Source organism: Neolamprologus multifasciatus, chromosome 20, assembly GCF_963576455.1.
Source record: "Neolamprologus multifasciatus chromosome 20, fNeoMul1.2, whole genome shotgun sequence".
Taxonomy (NCBI): Eukaryota; Metazoa; Chordata; class Actinopteri; order Cichliformes; family Cichlidae; genus Neolamprologus; species Neolamprologus multifasciatus.
The window spans coordinates 28968283-28987171 of NC_140458.1; the positions used below are offsets into that span (position 1 = coordinate 28968283).

General features: G+C 39.2%; 2 protein-coding genes and 2 non-coding genes across 4 annotated transcripts; 2 read left to right on the plus strand and 2 right to left on the minus strand.

Moving 5' to 3' along the window:
• Positions 1 to 554: 554 nt before the first annotated feature.
• LOC146495172 (serine hydroxymethyltransferase, mitochondrial-like) lies at positions 555 to 8812 on the minus strand. The gene is made up of 12 exons (XM_085145776.1): positions 8660 to 8812; positions 7471 to 7668; positions 5311 to 5390; positions 4471 to 4671; positions 4223 to 4304; positions 3994 to 4116; positions 3671 to 3810; positions 3374 to 3536; positions 3112 to 3211; positions 2544 to 2699; positions 2101 to 2208; positions 555 to 1851 (listed from the first exon to the last, which is right to left on the minus strand). The coding sequence occupies exons 1-12, from the start codon at positions 8690 to 8692 to the stop codon at positions 1724 to 1726; spliced, it is 1512 nt and encodes a 503-aa protein (XP_085001902.1). The 5' UTR covers positions 8693 to 8812; the 3' UTR covers positions 555 to 1723.
• Positions 8813 to 9031: 219 nt separating this feature from the next.
• On the minus strand, positions 9032 to 16315 carry LOC146495173 (neurexophilin-2-like). Its single transcript, XM_085145782.1, has 2 exons — positions 14961 to 16315; positions 9032 to 10120 (listed from the first exon to the last, which is right to left on the minus strand). The coding sequence occupies exons 1-2, from the start codon at positions 15036 to 15038 to the stop codon at positions 9296 to 9298; spliced, it is 903 nt and encodes a 300-aa protein (XP_085001908.1). The 5' UTR covers positions 15039 to 16315; the 3' UTR covers positions 9032 to 9295.
• A 1766-nt stretch (positions 16316 to 18081) lies between these two features.
• On the plus strand, positions 18082 to 18195 carry LOC146495174 (U5 spliceosomal RNA). The gene has a single exon (XR_014871737.1). It is a non-coding gene; the product is annotated as a U5 spliceosomal RNA (small nuclear RNA).
• A 546-nt stretch (positions 18196 to 18741) lies between these two features.
• LOC146495175 (U5 spliceosomal RNA) lies at positions 18742 to 18853 on the plus strand. The gene has a single exon (XR_014871752.1). It is a non-coding gene; the product is annotated as a U5 spliceosomal RNA (small nuclear RNA).
• The last annotated feature ends 36 nt before the right edge of the window (positions 18854 to 18889 follow it).

Below are 18889 nucleotides of genomic sequence, written 5' to 3' on the forward strand. Positions count from 1 at the left end.
CTCAGTTGTGGTTTATGGAGACAAAACTACAAAAAAAAAAAAATTGTGTTCCTCCAACAAATTTTGGACCCAGCTGTATGTAACAGAAAATTAAAAAAGCACCAAAGGTCCACTTTATTCATCCTTCATAGAGCGAACATGTGGTTTTAATGATCATACCATGAAATACCTTATTTAATAGAAAACAATATCAATGTCCAACTGAGGGAGGAAGTCAAACCAAACAATTCAGACATCTAAAGTACTATGAAAACAAATCAAATGAGCCAAAGTTCTTTTTTTTTCTTTTGTGAACCTGAAGCTGTGATCCGCTGACACTGCTCAGGGACTACTTTTTATTTTCTTTTTCTTGACTATTCCCAGAAGTAAACAGTGAGAGGACATGAGCAGAGGAAATTCCAGCAGCTTAACATGGATCAGTGTTTACAGAATCTGAAGATGCTCCTCCCTCTTGGGATAACACACATAAATCATCAACCGCTCAGTGACATGCAACGCAGCAGCAGGTAAAAAAAAGTACATGCAAAAAAAAAAACCTTAGAAAATTTAACATGTAAATATTCAGCATCAGTTTTATTGCAGTTTTAAAGATGCATATTCATGTTATACATTCCTCAGAAATGATTTCTATAGAAGTCAAAGTAAAACTACAAAAGCTACTATTACATTAGATACACACACATACACACAAATCTGAAGCCTTGTTTTGAAACGCCTGTGCTACTTTACTGTTTTCTATTCATGTTAGTGGATTGTGGATGTAAACTGAACCTGTGCTCAATTCCCAACACAGCTGCTGCAAGTTTCACAGAGTGCAGAACAAAGCCTGAAGTCAGTAAGAGCTCTTAAGCAGACTTAGCAACCAAATGCCAAAAATACCTGAAAGCACATAAGGGTCCTTCTTATCTTTGGGCAGCAAACAACAGTCCTGACAAGAAGGCGAAAGCAAATTCCAGAGTGCTGTTAACTCACAATTTAGGTCCATTGCTGTGTACCATTTACACTCCTATTGAATACCATTTTTATGAATATAATCACTACTATCCACCTATCACTGCAAGCTAGTAACAAATCCAATCACTTTAGATCCTTTATAGTCAATGTATATAATAAATTGTTCCACTAAATTGATCGCTGATACAATGAAACAGAAGTTAATAGTATCCACTTGAATGTAACTTAGCACAGATTAGTTATAAACTGCAGTGTATGTAGTAGTTATTGATAACACTCTATAAGAACACTGCAGTAGTTTACGTTACCTTTTAAAACATACACGTTCTCCTATGAAGACATTTTAAATGTCTGCATTAGTACAATGTTATACATAATGAATGTTTACATGCTGCTTAGAAATGCAGAGTTAGAACCGAAGAAGTCTCTTGGAGCTGAGCTGAGAAGCTGAGTTGCTTTCTTTCCAACCTCCTTAGAGTCATTTTTTAACGAGTTGTGATTTTTATCATTTATTTTTAATGCATTTACCTGGCATTTCTATCCATATCAATATCTGCTACTATGTTACATTTTTCAGCTCAGCTGGTAATTTTAATGCTTCCAGTTAATGTGGAAATGTCGTGATGTATTGCTGCACTCTGATCAATTTAAACTGATGTTTGTTTGTTTTTTACCAAATTATTATATTATTATATGCATTATATGTATGTCTAAAAAAACAAAACAAAGAGTAACACTGTGCATTACAGCTTGTTTGTCTGAGTTTTTTCTAATGGTCAGTAAATCCCGGCATGGGGAAGGGCCTGGCGAATAGCTCCACCCGCTGGCGGAGCTCTGTGATGCGTGACACTGTATCTTCGTCCTCCAGCAGAAATGACTTGAAGCTAGCCAGGTTTCCTGTTTGGAGACAGAAAGGCAAAAAAATTGCATTTATTCTTTTTGCTTGTTTCCTGAACCCTACTCACAGCTAATAAATGATCCACAGTCCTTAGCTGCAAGAGAAATAATGAATGCTGAACACATATTCGAGAATTAGTAATCTATGTAAGCAAACAACATGTCAGCATGGTGAATCTGCTGTACACAAAACCCCAAACACCACCACTCCCACTGGATGAATCACAGGTTTAGAAGAAACTCCCTCACCGGTCTTCTTCTTCACGTCCAGTGCAATCTGAATCCCTTCATCAATCAACTCCACAACTTTTTCAAAATCTGCCTCCTTAAACTGCCGAGAGGTCAGAGCTGGAGCTCCTGTAAGAAAGTGACAGATAAAACAATCGTTAGATTAAACAGTTTGATTGTTGTCAATAGTTCATAACGAGAGGGTTGGTTTGAGGTACATAGTGACATACTGAATGATGGTCCGGCAATAAGAACTACAGATACAGTGACATGTAGCAGGAAACACAGACACATCACAGAGTCAGACACTCCGAGTGAGAAGAAAGGGTCTGCTGCCATACGGGCAGAAAGACAGAGTGGCTGACAGAGTCTGTCCAAAGTAGCTCCACTCCTGTAACTCTTTCCTAGATTACTAAATTTTGCAACACATTCTGCACAAGCTGCACTTCTATTAAAGCGAGTACCAAGTCGAAGTCCTCCTGGAGTGAGGGCGCTCTTATCTCCAGGACAGGTGTTCTTGTTGGCCGTGATTGACACCAGCTCTAGGACCCTCTCAGCTCGAGCACCATCCATACCACGAGGTCGAAGATCAACCAAAACCAGGTGGTTGTCTGTTCCACCTGAGAAACGGAAGAGGAGGATAGATCTATAGGATCTGTATTTGAGGAAATGTTTCTGATGGTGAAATTCTCATCAAGTCTTTCCTGGAGACAATGAGGAGACGTGCAGCTGCTACCGTAAAATATTACTCACTGTTTTTTTTTCCATTCAACTGTCAAGTGAAGCTTAAGTGAACTTTTCCAAAGTTATAAAAACAGAATGCAAATGAGGCTGAAGCAAATGCAAAGTGATCCAAAAGCAATTGCATCAGGCACTGGAGAGGTAGAAATGCACTGCTCGTTTAAATGCTGAGTCTAATTTCATAGTCAGAGAAAGAAAACAAAAGCATTTGTCGTTTATTTTAATTTGTATGAAATTATTTGTTTTTAATGCAAAAATATACAATTTCAACATCAAAGACTCACTCAGCACCTGATACCAAGGTGTAGCCCTTCTTAAGCAAAGCATTGGCCATGGCTTTGGTGTTCAGCAGCACTTGATGGATGTATCTCTTGAACATGGGAGTGGAAGCCTGCAGAAGCAGAAATCATGTCGTGTGAGAGAGAAAGATTGTATTCAGATACTCCAAATCCAGACCTACTCGACTTACGCTGATGTTCTGTCTGAGGATTTCCTCTTTAATTGAATTTGTGGGCTATTATTGAACATTAAAGATTAAAATACACATCTTGACCTGTTTGAGGGCGACAGCCACCCCAGCAATGGCATGGTTGTGAGGTCCTCCCTGAAGTGATGGAAACACAGCAAAGTTCACCCTGTCCTGGAGGTCATAAAGGACTTCCCTGCCTTTCTTATCCATGGACCTCACACCTTTCCGGTAGAAGATCAGGCCAGCCCTGCAGAGCAGAGAAAGGACACCAAATGTGCTTAGCTGGACATGTGCAGAATCACATGTATAAAGCTCTTACCTGAATAGGCAACTATCAACACACTTATTAAAATTAATTCATATTAGGGCTCAGATCCTAACCTTGCTCCACGCAAGGACTTATGGGTGGTGGAAGTCACAAGGTCAGCGTGCTCAAAAGGAGAGGGAACAGCTCCTGCAGCCACCAGGCCACTAATATGAGCCATATCTGCCAGCAGGTAGGCACTCAGCTCCGCACACAACTAAAAGACACACAGCTCAACATGAATCCCACAAACCTGAAATCCTGTTACTTTCTCAGCTTTTGTTTAAATCTCCAAGTATCTCATCACGCTTCAGTAACTCAGTAATCTGATTTGTGGTAGAGTTAACAGCTGTTGGAAGTTTCTGAGACACCTTCTCGTAAATATTATTAAATGAAGCACCTTCTTCATGCGAGAGTAGTCGATGAGACGAGCGTAGGCGCTGGTTCCTGCTATGATAAGTCTGGGTCTGAAAAGGCGAGCAGTCTTCTCCAGCTGGTCATAATCTATGAGACCTGTTTGGGGCTGAGGGGGATTCAGGAACAGGGGGTAGAGAGAACTGCTTACACTTTCTTATGTCTTTAAATGGATCACAGGTTTGAAACCTTAATTCTGTTTGAATACTACTTACATCCACTTTGTAAGGCATCGATTCAAAGTAAATAGAGGTGGCTGAGACTCTTTTGTTGTCTGACATGTAGCCGTGGGTAAGACTGAAATGTGAAGGACAAAATATATATTTCTAACAGAGTGCACGTGTGCAGAAGATGAGCAGGTGCAGGGTGGACAAAAAGCTCCGTATAAAATGTTATTATGGGAATGGAAATATCCTCTGCTTGAGCATGTTTAGCAAGAATGAACTTTAACATATTGACTCACTGTCCCCCGTCAGGCAGATCCAGGCCCATGATGCGGTCATGAGGCTGCAGCACAGATGTGTAGGCTGCAAAGTTAGCAGGGGATCCAGAGTATGGCTGAACATTAACGCCCCACAGATTGGGATCCAGACCAAAGACTGAGAGTGCTCGCTTCTGACACAGCAGCTCGATCTGGTCGACAATCTCCGCACCTCCGTAGTATCTGACAAAGACAAAAAAAGAAACATAGAATCATCTCATATTATTGTAACGCACACACTTCATATTGTAATTTATCATATTGTACGATAACTGTATAATTTTGCAACAAATCATGTGTACTGAATCATGCAGTACCCTTATGTATCCTATCACATCTTCAAACTTTGTATTCTGTCACATCATGGGGTGTCGTAATGTATTGTTCCATTTATTTGGCTATATGTTATTGTTTCTTACTGAAACTGTACTATGATGGATAACACTGATCACTGTTGTGTATCACATCAGATTTTATTACATCGTATAGTATCACAGTATTGCTTTCTTTTGCATTCAATCATATCATATTCAACAGACTGTATTGCATCGTATGCTGTCATATCACTCTATATCATGTCACTGTCCTTTAATATACGTTGTGCACTTTTAGTTTAGGGTAATTTTATATTGTGTTGAGCTGGATTATATTGCTATATGCTATGTGAACAGCCCTGAATTATGCTGGGAAAAGAAATGCAAACCTTCTTGTTTTAAAGCCCATTTGCCTTTAAATGAAATTTTATAAGCTTCATGTGCTGGCTTCTGAAAATAGTTTTAATGACTAAATCAATATATGTTTAAAGTAGGCGATCCTTATTACCTTTGTCCTGGGTATCCCTCAGAGTATTTGTTGTTTAGACAGGAGCCCTGTGCCTCCAAAGCTGCACGACTGCAGAAGTTCTGGAGGGACAAACAAAAAAGCATCAAAACCTGCAGTAAATTTTTATCATACTTATATATTCAGAAGTCTGTCACCAAATATAACCAGATATAGCTTTTATTTATCTTCAGAAGGACGACTGAATACCCCTGCCAGGGTGTTTTGCAAATACTTATTGCAACAAAAATGGAGCAGATGCTTTTAACAGCCTATTGTTTAAGCTACAAATGAGCCATATTTGATTATTTAAAGAAATCAGAGCGCATTAGAGGTACTATAGTGATGCTGAGGGCTGAATATAGAAGAATCTAACTAGTACTGAATCCTTGCAAAGTTCAGCACGGTGTCAAATGTCAGAAAAGAGATGGAGCTGCGGAAAAAGGAAATGAATGTAAATGAATTTTTTTCCCTGTCTCAGTCTTTTTTTTCTCCCACTCACATTTCAGCTTATCTTCTCTCACTGTCTTTCGCTTTCTCTTTCTCTGTCCTCCTCAGCCGCCCCCTCTGGGTTGTTATTTTACTAAACCTGTCACTGTTCAGGGATCCCTCAATCATTCCAGTGGGGTTTAAAACTAGTCCCCCAAGTGACATAAATCTCTTTCCATGACATTTTGAAACACTATCTCGACACACACAAACACACACAAACACACACATACACGATCGCTCCTCCTTCTCTGTCTCAGCTTTAAATGTGGGGATCAGTGAAAGAAATCAGTGGGGGGAACCTAATGGGATCATTTGACTATGTTCCTGAAGATGAAAAAAAAAAGCAGGGTCTCTCCTCTGGGAGTTGGCTCAGAGCGGCAAATGACTGATAGCACATGTAAAAGAAGATTAGACCTTTCAGATGTCATCGTGAGTGATAGTGCTGTGGATGCATAATTGGTGGAGAATAAAAGAATAAAAGCTCCCGTCTTTTCCCACAGCTTCCACTTAGTGAAAATCACTGACTTAAAAGGAGTTGGTGGGGTGCATCGGAAATCTCAGTGAACGCTGAAGAAAACAGTAAAATTCTGGAAACTACAACTCTGATGACTTGAGATTTCACTGCTGACAAATGTGCTCCTCTGTGAAGAACAAAACATCTTTCAGCCCAAACTCAGTGGAGTATTTTACTGTAAGTCTGTGGAGTGTGCAGCTCTTTCATGAATTTTGCGTCGCAAAACCGATTTTTATCCTAGCTGACCAAAAAATGAGGTCTTAACGTTAAATGTAAGCGTATAGACTCATTACCCTGGTATTTATTTTTGACTGACATCATCTATTGAACAATCAAGTAGGAGGAAAATTAAAATTCTTATTTTTAAAATATTGTTCACTATATAAAAAAAGCTGTAAAAATACAGGAAATTCGCATATGACTGTAGTGATCTTTGAACTCTGTAAATGCCGGTGCCTTTGAGCTAAACTAGATCATCATCACTATTTTTTTGTCTCTGTTGAACATAAATACACACAGGACTGTTAATATTTTAGTTCATATCAATAAGTTATATTTTGATTGCTGGCTGTGCATGTGTGATGTGGTTATTGAGCCACCATGACCAAAACTCTAGCAGTGAGTGATTTTCTGGGTGTTTTGAGATTTGTAACGCACCAGGATTTTTATAAATGTGTTTCTAGGAGTAGAATAGCAACAAGTTACATAATAATTTTATGATAGTCAAACAGCTGACAGTATTTCACTGTAAAGCTTGTATTTTACAGTGAACAGCACATTTCCATAAGACTTGCACTTGAAACTGTCATTATAGATTACAGCAGGTACTCTGTGAAATCACAGTTTAAAGCCGGCAATTCTAGTTGCTTTTATTTTATTTTAATTTAACAATGAACAGCACAGTTTACGTGTCACGCCTCTTTTTCCAGAACTAATTTTGCACAGAGATTATGTGTGACGCAATACACAGAGCAAACATTTAAACAGCCACTTTTGATTCCCCTTAGCAGCCTGCTGCTGAGGGGAATCATACATATAACGTGTTGTTTTTCCAATCAAGATTTACTGAAGATTTAGCTTTCATGTTTTTCCTCTTTTATTTAATCTCCTTATGGTACTATCACATTTTCTTCTCTTTCATCTAAATGAGGTCTGACCTCTGATGCGATGAGCTCCAGTCCCCGACACTGCCTGTCCTTCTCCTGCTGCAGGAGTCTCCACATCTCTGGGTCATCCTGAGCCAGGCTCTCCTGTCCTGTCCACCCATCACTGCTGCTGCTGAGGTGTCTTCTGCAAGATTTTGCAGTCATCTGCCTCTGTCGGCCCAAACATGCTGAAGCACTGAGAAAAAGGGGCTGCAGCGTGGGGGGTAGTGGATGAACACACAGGAATGATTTCAGTCACTGAATAAATGTACACTTTTTGAATAATGATTTTAAAGCTGTTCACTAGTAAGTACCCTGGGGCGACCGTGTTACATTTCTTGCAACCTGCTGTTCTAAACTGCTCAGAGAAGTTAAAAAAAACCTCTTGAAGGCACAAATACCAAGTCACGGGGTGCGATGCAACTCTCCATTGTGCTTTAAATGCTCTGCAGAGTGTAAAAAAAAAGTTTCTGGTGGGGGGTTCTTTTTCATCCTTTGGTGTCTTTTGAAACCCTGATGAAGAGTAAGCCTGTGCACAAATACTTTCATCCCTCAAAATGATAATACTTTGCACTTGGGGTTTGTAAACAAGGGAGTTAGAATAATGTGGCTTTTGATGTTCTAAACAACCCATTAAATGAAAGGCAGTAAAAAAAACACAAAAAACCCCCAAATGTGTTATTCAATGGAGCAGTTATGGAAAACCTTGGACTTGAAAAATGTACTGCGTGTGGGCTGGTCAGACATGGAGGGGCTTAGTTATCAGGGTCTTGTTTGTTGAAACCAGCTTGTGCCTGCATGATAGTTATGCAACTATGTGTTACTTTGGCCCAATAGACAGATTACTGTTGAAGCATAAATATATGTTAAAGTAAGTCTCCTTTCATCTTCTGTATTCGCTGTGTTTTCTAAGCCTTGAGTATAGTAAGTCTTGCATAAAGTGCAGACTGTGCAGTCAACTTTCTTTCAGCAAAATATAGAAATAAATAAACTGGGACAGCAGTGTGTGTTTCTCTTTTGGACTGAAAAATACAAAGAAAAAATCTTCAAACCAGACATTTTTATCAGGGTTGACTTTTAGTGACAAGCTGGCCTACTTACGGTTATAAGTGACTTATTTACAACTACTCTTACATGCAGAAAAAGGGTCTCCTGAAGCAGATATAAGTGCACGTAATTTAAAAAAACAAAACGTACTCACCTGTAATCTTTGCCGTAACGTCAGAGAGAGCATGTCTGCAACAGCTGAGGGAAAAACAGAAAACTTCCCTGGTGCAAAGGGTGAAAGTAAAATCAGTACTGGATGTAGCCAGATACCGGACGTGTACTTTGTGTCACTGATAATAATGACTACAGTAAATAATCCCTTTCATCTCGCTCTGTGAGTTCTTTGAATAGGAAACTTCCATAAAACGAACAGGCATAGAAAAACATCAGCTGAAGTCAGTCTGTGCTTTAAAAGAAAACCTACATGTGATTCTGTCCTTAAACATAGATACATATACAATATTATCTTTATTTTTCAAGTTAAAAAAAAAGAAGAATACAAGTCAAATTTTGGATGAAAACCTCAATTAATGCATAATCGTGAGGCAAAAGTTTTAAACACAAATTCAAAATCAGCGTTAATGTTTTAATGAGTGTGCTTTCAGACAACACAAAGCTTACACAAAACTTAAATCCTTAAAAATGACAACACAAGTTTTGGCTCAATCTGCATTCACTGACAGGCTGACGATGTATCTTTATGTTGAAGGTGTTTGGAAAACTGAACATATGATTCTGAAGGATGTTTGAAGGACGAGTGAGAAGTCAGTGTATCATATCTCAGAATTTGTCACCCAAAGTGCTGCTGGTTCTGCTCAGGGCAAACTTTCTGCACCAGTCTGTAATCCGTGCCAGTGAAGGCGATGAAGATGCATATAACCTTAAATGGTTTGGCACAGATCCAGGCTGCCTGGGACTGGGTGTTTTCTGAGTAGCATGTCTGGCCTGGGTCGTACATGCAGGGCTTGGTCTTCTTGGACCGGTTGGTTCTCTGGTACTCGATCCGGCAGTTGAGTTCAGTTACCATCATCATGTCCTGCTGCTGCTTCTGCTGTTCGGGAGGAGTGGAGCTGGTGGACTGAGGAGGGCTTGGCAACTGGGACATCAGATCTGGGAGCAGTACTGAGTTTTTAGTGTGAACACTCTGAGATGCAGAATCAAGAACCTCCCATCCCACAGCTTTGGAGGGTGGAACGATGCTGACGGATATGTTCCCCAGACGGGATGAATTGTGGCGGAAGTAGACGCTGAATGTTCCATTGATGTGATCCACAATCTTCCCTGTCACCAAGAGGCTAAATTTCACTGTTTTCACATTAAAGTAAAAATCCCCCCAGCCCAGGATCTTTTTGGCCTTTGGGGAAGTTTTAGCTGGAGGTTTGGATTTGGGAGGAGGACGATACAGATACTGATCCAGGGCTTGTGAGAAGTTCTGAGGCCAACCGTATGGGCCAAGCGAGCCATAAGCAGGTGTTTTATGTTTGGTGGAGATGATCTGTAAATCTTTGGAGATATGTTTAACTTTCAGTGCTGCTCCACCAGCACCTTCTCTTCCTCCTTCCTCCTCACCCCACTCTTGGCTTTGAAATTCCAGTTTCTTGGATATCTCTTGGACCTGTGGAAAAAAAGTATAAAATAGAGAATTTTGAAAATGTTCTTCATCCATTGTTACAAGATATAGCTTATTTGTCAGCTTACATACAGCTGTGCTCAGAAGTTAACAGTCACTATGGGCATAAATGTCATGGGGCTTTCGGGTTTTAGTGAACTGTTCTTTTTCCAGGGATTGTACAACATACATATTTAATGACTTAAAAAAATAAAACAATAATTAACTTCACAAGTCTGAAATGTTTTGGATTTTATCTAAGCTCAAAAGCTCAAATATACCCCACTAACATTTAAATTAAAATGTCTTAGTAAGTTTCACCTAGACCAAACACTATTGCTAGCCACCAACATGTATCTGGCATCATTCTTGCAGGATATTTGAACACTCTACTTGGCTTCTTTGAAGCATAGTCCACAAATTTCCAATAGGATTGAGATTTGTACTTTGGGAATGCCATTCCAGAAGCTTATTGTTAGCCTGCTTTATCATGTTTTTGAAATCATTGTCCAACTCGGACATGCATCTGTGTCCAAGCTGTTGATTTGAGGTGAAGTTGAAGTATTCGGAGAGACCCCTTCTTCATTATTCCATCTACCCTGTGTAATATACCAGTACCAATGAGAGCAGAATAGACCCAGGGCATTATGTGACCACCACCATGCTTGACAACAGGTACAGTGGTCTTAGAACCTTGCCCTTACTCCTCCAACAACCTCTTGTCATTGTGACCACACAGGTCAATCTTTGAATTATCGACCATTAAAATTTTCTCCAGAAGGCATTTGACTTGTCTGTGTGAGTATCTCAGTCAAGCCAAAAAGTGGGAATGTAAAATTTCCATGGTGGATACCTGGTTATTCCTGAACATCCTAACCAATTTCCTCTCATCTGAGGGGACAGCTTGGGTGTTCTTTCACACTTTGACAAAGTGGTAACACCTCCTAATAACTTTTCTTACATTTAGTTGTTTAAACAAATTATCCTCAAATTTGTAGTTGTTTAGAAATGGCCCGTTAAGTTTCTGGAATGGCCGTGCCAAAGCCACAACCTCAGTCCCGTTTAAAATGTGTAGACCATCCTTAAAAGCTCCATGCCACTAAACGACATTGTTTAAATGAAGATTGGTCAAATATCCAGCCAGAATTATGCTAGAAGCTTGTTGTCCAAAATAAATTAAAACTTGTGTACATAGTTATTTATTTTTCATCATTACAGATGTTTGCTGTACGATCATTCCACCCTGGAAAAAGAACAGTTCAAAGAAATCCTTACAAGCCCCACATTACCATGACATTTATGCCCATGATGAGTCTAAACATCTCACCACAACTGTGTATCCACAGGGGTAATAAATATATATATATAGTATATATAGGTCTTTTACTTTGCATTAAACACTGAGATGCCAGTTTTTGAGATCTCCGGTGCAGTTTCAAAACAATGGAGACAAATGGAATTTGGCCACGGTGTTGTGCTTTTGCACACCATTTTTCCATAAACACTATAGAATATAACATTTTGTAGATTGTTTTAACTGAAGAAACAGTCCCTGTTAGGAAAAAAAATCCCCCAAATTTGTGTTGTAATTGGCCAATTTGCCAAGTAGTGAAAAGACACGTTGCCTTGTTTTTTATTTATCTTTTTATTTATTTTGAATTCAGTAAGCACCACATGTAAAATTTCATCCAGCTTTTTGATACTGGCGTAGATACTGATATATCAAAGAGAGGCAGAAAAAGAAAGAGAGACCCAAATCCTAAAATCGAACCTCTTTGATTAGCCGCAAACTACTGTGGCTGAATGCTAAAATCTGTGTTTTGTTATACTAATAAAACAACTCTTAAAAGCACCAAATGAAACTCATATCCACCAATGCTCACAGACAACTATAAGAACTTTATAATATCGACTGTAACCCAAAACAACTCTGGGGTTGTCAACATTGTCACCATTAAATACAGTAAAAAAAAAAAAAACTACAGTAAAAAAGTCACAGGATTTTGTTGTTGGACTGCAGAAAGTGACAAGAAAGACGAAAAGCAAAACTGCCCTTGACCACCTGGATGACCACAAAGGAAGGACAGCTTGACTGTAGCTGCACTATAAGGCAGCACATAATCGATTTAAATAATTATTCTTCAGTGTTGCGGGCCCTCGCACTGAGAACGTCTTGAAATTGACTGTGATCAATAGGTTATCTCCTTCAGGCAAGGACTACAGTAATGAGGAACATGCACACACCCACACCACAAACAAACACAGTCCCGTTCTTGTTGCCATTAACACGTTTTAATTTGCCCGTCCGTTCATCCTCTCTCACTCCCCCTTTAAAACTTTCAATCCTCGTTTCTGCACGACCTTGGTAATGGACCGTCTATAGGCTGATTGATCAATATGCTTGAGATAGAGAGAAACGTGGCTGCTGAAGAATCAATAAAATAATAAATGTATGAAAATATGAAAAATATGCATCTGTTTCAGGCACATTTCCATATTGAGCTCCTTCTGTGCCAAATATGTCTCAGTGGTCTCAAAAAGACTAAAAAATCTTTAACCTTTTTCCTCCTCCTCCTCTTCATTACCTTAAATATCCCAGCTTCTAATCTTGGATTGATTTGGACAGCTTCTTGAAATGAATAAGGGATTAAGCTTTCACCTGAATGCATCTTGTTAGGTAAGAGCTTACGACTTCACGTTTTGTTTGTTGTATTTATCACTTCCACCCACATTGTCCTCCTTCCTTCTACTGTCCTATTTTGTCCCTTTTTCGGGAAATAGATTGTATAAAGGTATCTACGCTCCCTGGCCTTTCCCCTGAAGTCAAATCAGATGAAACAGTATGGGTGAACAGGCTGCAGATTATATAAAAAAAATACACCACATCAAAATGATACATTAAGCTGCCTCTTACAGTGTTGACTCCACTGTACCGGAGAAACACTCCAAATATATTTTACAGGAACTAAAAACCAATCTGTTGCCACTAATTGCTTTAATGTTAAATATTTTGGCTTCTGTGATAGCGCCACATTTCATGCACAGCTCACGCAGAACTGAAGACATCATTAACACAGAGAAATACGGTAATTAACTCCACTTGAATGTCCCTCTTGGGTTTAAAAAAGAAATAGCACTCCAAAAATATACGAGTGTGACCATGAAAACTAAATACGTCTTCATACTGATGAAGCAGCTTATCATAAGCCAGGCAACCACCTGCTGTTGTGTCTATTAAAATACACAAGTCCCAATAAATCAAGGGATGTTTATGTAACAAATTTGCTCTGCATGGCTGACATGTGGAGCTACGTCTCAGTATGCAAACTGTATATACAAAAAGTATATAACACCAATTTTGCACAATGAGTTTAGGATAAAAACTAATTGGACACTTCTCTTTTTATATAAACACTTACTTTAGCTTAGGTGTAATGGTGGATGCTCTGTGGGAGATGGGACAAGATTTTTTTTACGCCTCTAGGGACATGAGTTGTTCACATTCACTGTTTAGGACTTGATTTCTGTTTTTGCCATAATGTGTCAGAGGCAGATGGAGGTTTAGGGCTAATCTCACCTAGATTTCTGAATAAACAGCTCCCAGGATATCATTATTTTACTCAAACAAGCAGGATTCTCATCCCCCCCCCCCCCCCCCAACCACCCCATCCCTGTGTGCCAATCTCTGCCTTCCTCCCCTAACCAAGTGCGCTCCAGCTGTGCCTATTGTTACAAACCCAAAGCTCCAGCTACGTGCTGTTCTCACCTGCCCTAATTGGAGCCCACAGTGTGACAGCAATGTCACCGGCTCAGTGTCAAGATGCCAGCACAGTGACTGCAACTGAGCAACAGCAGTGGAGGGGATACAAGCACAACACGTGTGTAAAAGTACCTGCAGAAGCGGGGGGGAAAAAGTAAAAACTGAAAAGCAACTGAAAAGCCTGGGAGGAGTGTTTGCTTTTTTTAAGGACAGAGAAATAGAATTCTTGCCACTGGCTAAAAAGCTCCTTAATGTGTCAGTTTTTTGGGTTGTTTTTTTTAACGACTTAACCAAGAAGAAAAAAAAGAAAAGAAAAATAAGTTTGAATGTTTTTAAGCCCCAGGGTGATGAAACTTCTTCAGACTGACAAAGCCCGTGCACTCATTTAGTTCAAGCAATAAAGCACAAAATGAGGTTGCTTTGAGAGTTTGCACTTGACATCTTAAATACCAGAGATGCAGATGATGCAGTCGGCTGTTCGTGCAGCATGAGAAAGTTGAATTAAAGAAAGGGGCGCAGATTAAATTACAACTACGCTTGAAAGAGAATTAGAAACCGTGGGACTGGAACAAATTTAAAATGTGATAGCGGTATATATATTCATCCTTCCTGAACTTTATCTAACAAAAGATTCTACTTTAATCAAGTCCTAGTACAATTTCACACAATGAAAACGTCTTCGGTCTTAAGTTTGAAAGTAACAAAGCAAATCACATCAGAGCAAGACACCGTTTCTCATTCCTAAAAATGAACAGGTCTCTGATTTTTTTTTTCACAATATTCTCAAAACAGCAAATCCCATGAAGTCTTTACCAAGTCATTAAAACTCTTTTCTACTTCTCAAAATCCCATGGCAAGTTACTTGTTACCTTTTAAAACTACAGTGATGTTTGGGATAATTTTGACAGTCCACGTCTTATTCTGCAACAGTGCTGTAATCTCAGAATGAGTGGCAGAAATCAAGCAGCACATAAATTTGATTATAACGTACTGATCAATAATAATAAATGGTACACATTTACAGGAAATCTGAATGGAAGTAACTCTTCATGCACTTGGTGCAAAGGCTGTCTGCAGTCTACTCACTGATGAAGGAAGAAGCCACAGACAGGTGATGGCAAAGTTCAAACACAGAGCCCTCATTTTGCAGCAGCCTTTCTCCATCCAGAGAGTGGGACTTTGTTACAGGCAATCTGCCCAAATGATTAACGGAGTTAAAGTCGACTTTCACTTCTAAAGAAGAGGAGACAATCCGCAGTGAGAGACTCGAAAATCCCCAAGAAATGGAGTGAACACTCCGCTCTGCTCGCCTCTCCTCTCCCTCCCACTGACTCCTGTTCTCTCTCTCTCTTACTCTGTTTTTTCCTTCTCTCTCTAGCCCCCAAGACACACACACACAAACACACACACACATACGTACAACTGACTTGATGTGATCAAAAATTTATAATAAAGTATAGCATCCATAAGAGGAGAACAAATTTCTTGTACTGCAAATGCACACACACACACACACACACACACACACACACACACAGCTTCATTTACAACCACCTGGACAGCCCTTATTATGACTCATCAACCCGTGAAAAGGCGCTCTCGGGCAGGCACAGTTTGACAGCCCTCCCTGTCCCCGCATAGCCACAGGGAGGCTGACAGAAATGACGAGGGCGCTCTCCGGGGATTGTGAAAAATTACTGACAACTGGTGAGATTCAGTGCCGCAGTGAAACTTTAAGCCGCAGAATCACTGCGAGTAGTAACCAGCTACCTAAACTGAATAAAGAACCAAAATTAGATTATAAACGCACAAACCCACCGCGCTCCATCTGTTCGAGCACCTGCACACTAGTTCTTCCACTTGACGGATAACGATGAGTGTGAAAGAGCACCCGCATTTTAAACTGGTTTAACTTTGAAAGCGTTCGCTTGCTGCTTTGAGTGTGAGTGAAATCAACTTAGGTTTAATAGTTAGTTTAAAGTGATTTTGTGATTTGACATAAAAATCTCACTAAAGCAGGTAGGATTAGAGAAAATGTAAGACATGAAGATCGAGCCACTGCTTTCCTTGAGGGCATTTCTACAGCCGGTGTTTGTGTCGTATTCACAGTTAGTGAGTTTTTACATGTGGTCAGTGTTTCTGTGGCAGCAAAAAATGTGGTAATGTGAAGGGGATTAGCATTCTGAAGTATTTTAAATATAGTCCCTAAGCTGACCTTTACATGTATCTTTTTGTTTTGTAGACAAAGATAAGAAGTTACAATTGCACACACAATTGCAAAAAACACACACACACACACACACACACACACACACACACACACACACACACACACACACACACACAACAGGCTTTTGAATTATTGCAGCAAATAGGCTTTGCATGACATAAAACTCATCATGGGTAAAATGTGTTTTTCAGCAACATGTTCTCCACAAATTAAAGTCACATTTTTCTTTCTTTCTTTTTCCTCAAAATCCATTTACCGGAAATAAACTGCTAACTATCAGCATTTTAATGACTTCAAAATTTACAAGTGAGACTTTTACTTACTAGATAAGTGAAAGAAAATGGATGGATGGATATTTAATGATTTACTGTACTGAGAACCTTCACAGACATACTGTACCAATGTATTTTATTTTGTAGGAGATAAAGTTTTAACCACAGGCATCTAACTGAAAATCCAGTGACTTTTGACCAATGTAACCAGAAGTGCCAATTCTTAGTAGTTTTATGACTCCAAGTCTGAAAAACAAAACAATAAATCAGATTTAGGGGTGTCAAACATAAGGCTAAACTTGGCCAGGTGAAGAATCTGACCCAACTTTAGAAAATGTGAAGGAGAGCATACATTTTTAAACTTTAACTACAATTTCATTCATTTGTACAGCTTTTTCTATTGATAAAGACTGCCCACCCCCACTACCTTCCATTCTACATCAAATCAATAATTAACAGATAAATGATTAAATGAATGATCAGAAAGTTTTTCAACTATACTATTAATAACTATGCTCGGCTATTTATCATCGTAATTATAGCATAGTCTTTTATTTTTAAACTTTAAAGTAAATTAACAATTTTTCTAACTGTAATTTTACACATTGATCATGCAGTTTAGCTCACTTTAGCTCAAAGTGGACTGTATGTGGCCCACTATGCAAAATGACCCTGATCTACCGTCTTTATAACGGCCAGCAGGGGGCGAATTCACTGGTTGCAAAAGAAGTTTGATTGTATTGTATGAGAAAATGTCCCGATTTCACATTTGATTTAGGATCGATCAGAATAAAAACTTTGCCGGAGAGCTCACGGTGACAGTCACTGTTCTCAAGTGTTGTTCAGCGCAGGATGATTTGACATATGATGGTCTCACGTGCATGTAAAATGAGCATGCAGTCAGTTTTATATCTCTGTCATCACCACGTCCAGTTTTTAAAAACCCAAGATGGAAGCCAAAGAGTTGAACTCAGGGCTTCAAAACAGGATGTCACAAAACAGTTTGTGACATAGGCTATGTTTTTATGTTTTAAAAAAATATATACAGTATATGGCTGCTAGAAAATATGTATATGTATTATTTTTGAAGTGTCGAGGATTAAAGTAGCTGTTTTGTTTTAAGTATAATGTCTGTGAGAGATTCCTTCTCTCACTGACCACGTGAGATCGAAGTCATCATTGCTCCTTAGAGACAAGCAAAAGGTTTGGAGAAAAATGTTGGAAAAAAAACATTTCTGATGCTGTCTGTTACAGTGATGTTTCTGTGTGCGCTGATTGTCAAGACTTGGAAGGGTCAACTTTAGATAAACAAACAAATAAATAAATAGGTTATAGGTTCGGGTTAGCGTTAGGATCATGTAGATGATAACATAGATGTCTTAAAAATTTGGACGCCGTCAAAATGAGATATCATACCGCCATCTAGTGGACAATTCAGAGATTGATCTTAATGCTTGCCCTGTAACAAAATGTTTGTCCATATTTCCCACAATGCCATGCGCGCAAAGCTGCTTTAGAATAAGTAGTTCACATTTATCTGTCACCCACAACAGCTTTGTGGTGCATATGTTAGTGATATTTGTAGTAAAGGTTTGCCCTTTTTCATCAAATAAAATGTCGGGTTTTGGGTTGTTTTTTTGCATAAACCGTAAGTGATCATACCAGTGGGAGAAATCGGGTCATTCTCTTAGCCATGTACTCGTCAGCACTCTTGTTTCTCTTCAGATCGTATAAATCTTTCGCCTTTTACTAAAGATTTCCGTGGAGAGGAACAACAAGAGTTTTATTCAATTTTTTGATACCCTGCGTTTGTGGGGCTTGTTTTCCATGTTAAAAGAAGTAAATTTAATGCTTGAAACTTGATGCATTACTGCTAATTTAAACTAAGTGTCAGTCAGGCCTTCTCTCGAGTGCCTCTTTATGCCGACCTTATTTATGTACAAATTCTCCGATATGAACTTTATTGAACCTCGGCAGCAGTTTCATGGTGGACTAAGATAAACATGGAAATTCGTGTTACACCATTCAGAGACTGCTGATTCTTTTATTCAAGAGTCACGTCATGTTTTAAAGGAAAACCCAGATACATTTTCACCGTTGAGGCGTCTAACAAAACGCAGGAGACGGGGTCTCCATATTCCCACAGTGCCACGCGCGCAAAGCAGTTAGTGTAAGTAGTTCACATGTATCTTGTCTTCCACAACACCTATGTGGTGCTTGTGCTGGTGATATTTGTAGTAAAAGTTTATCTTCGCGTATCAACGATAAAGTCAACTTTTTATTCTTTTTTTTTTTTTGCGTAAACCGTAAGTGATCGTACCAGTGGGAGAAATGGGCTCATTCTCTTAGCCATGTACTCGTCAGCATTCTTGTTTCTCTTCAGATCGTATAAATCTTTCGCCTTTTACTAAAGATTTCCGTGGAGAGGAACAACAAGAGTTTTACTCAATTTTTTGATGCCCTGCGTTTGTGGGGCTTGTGATCTGTTTTAAAACAAATAATTAGTTGCGCCT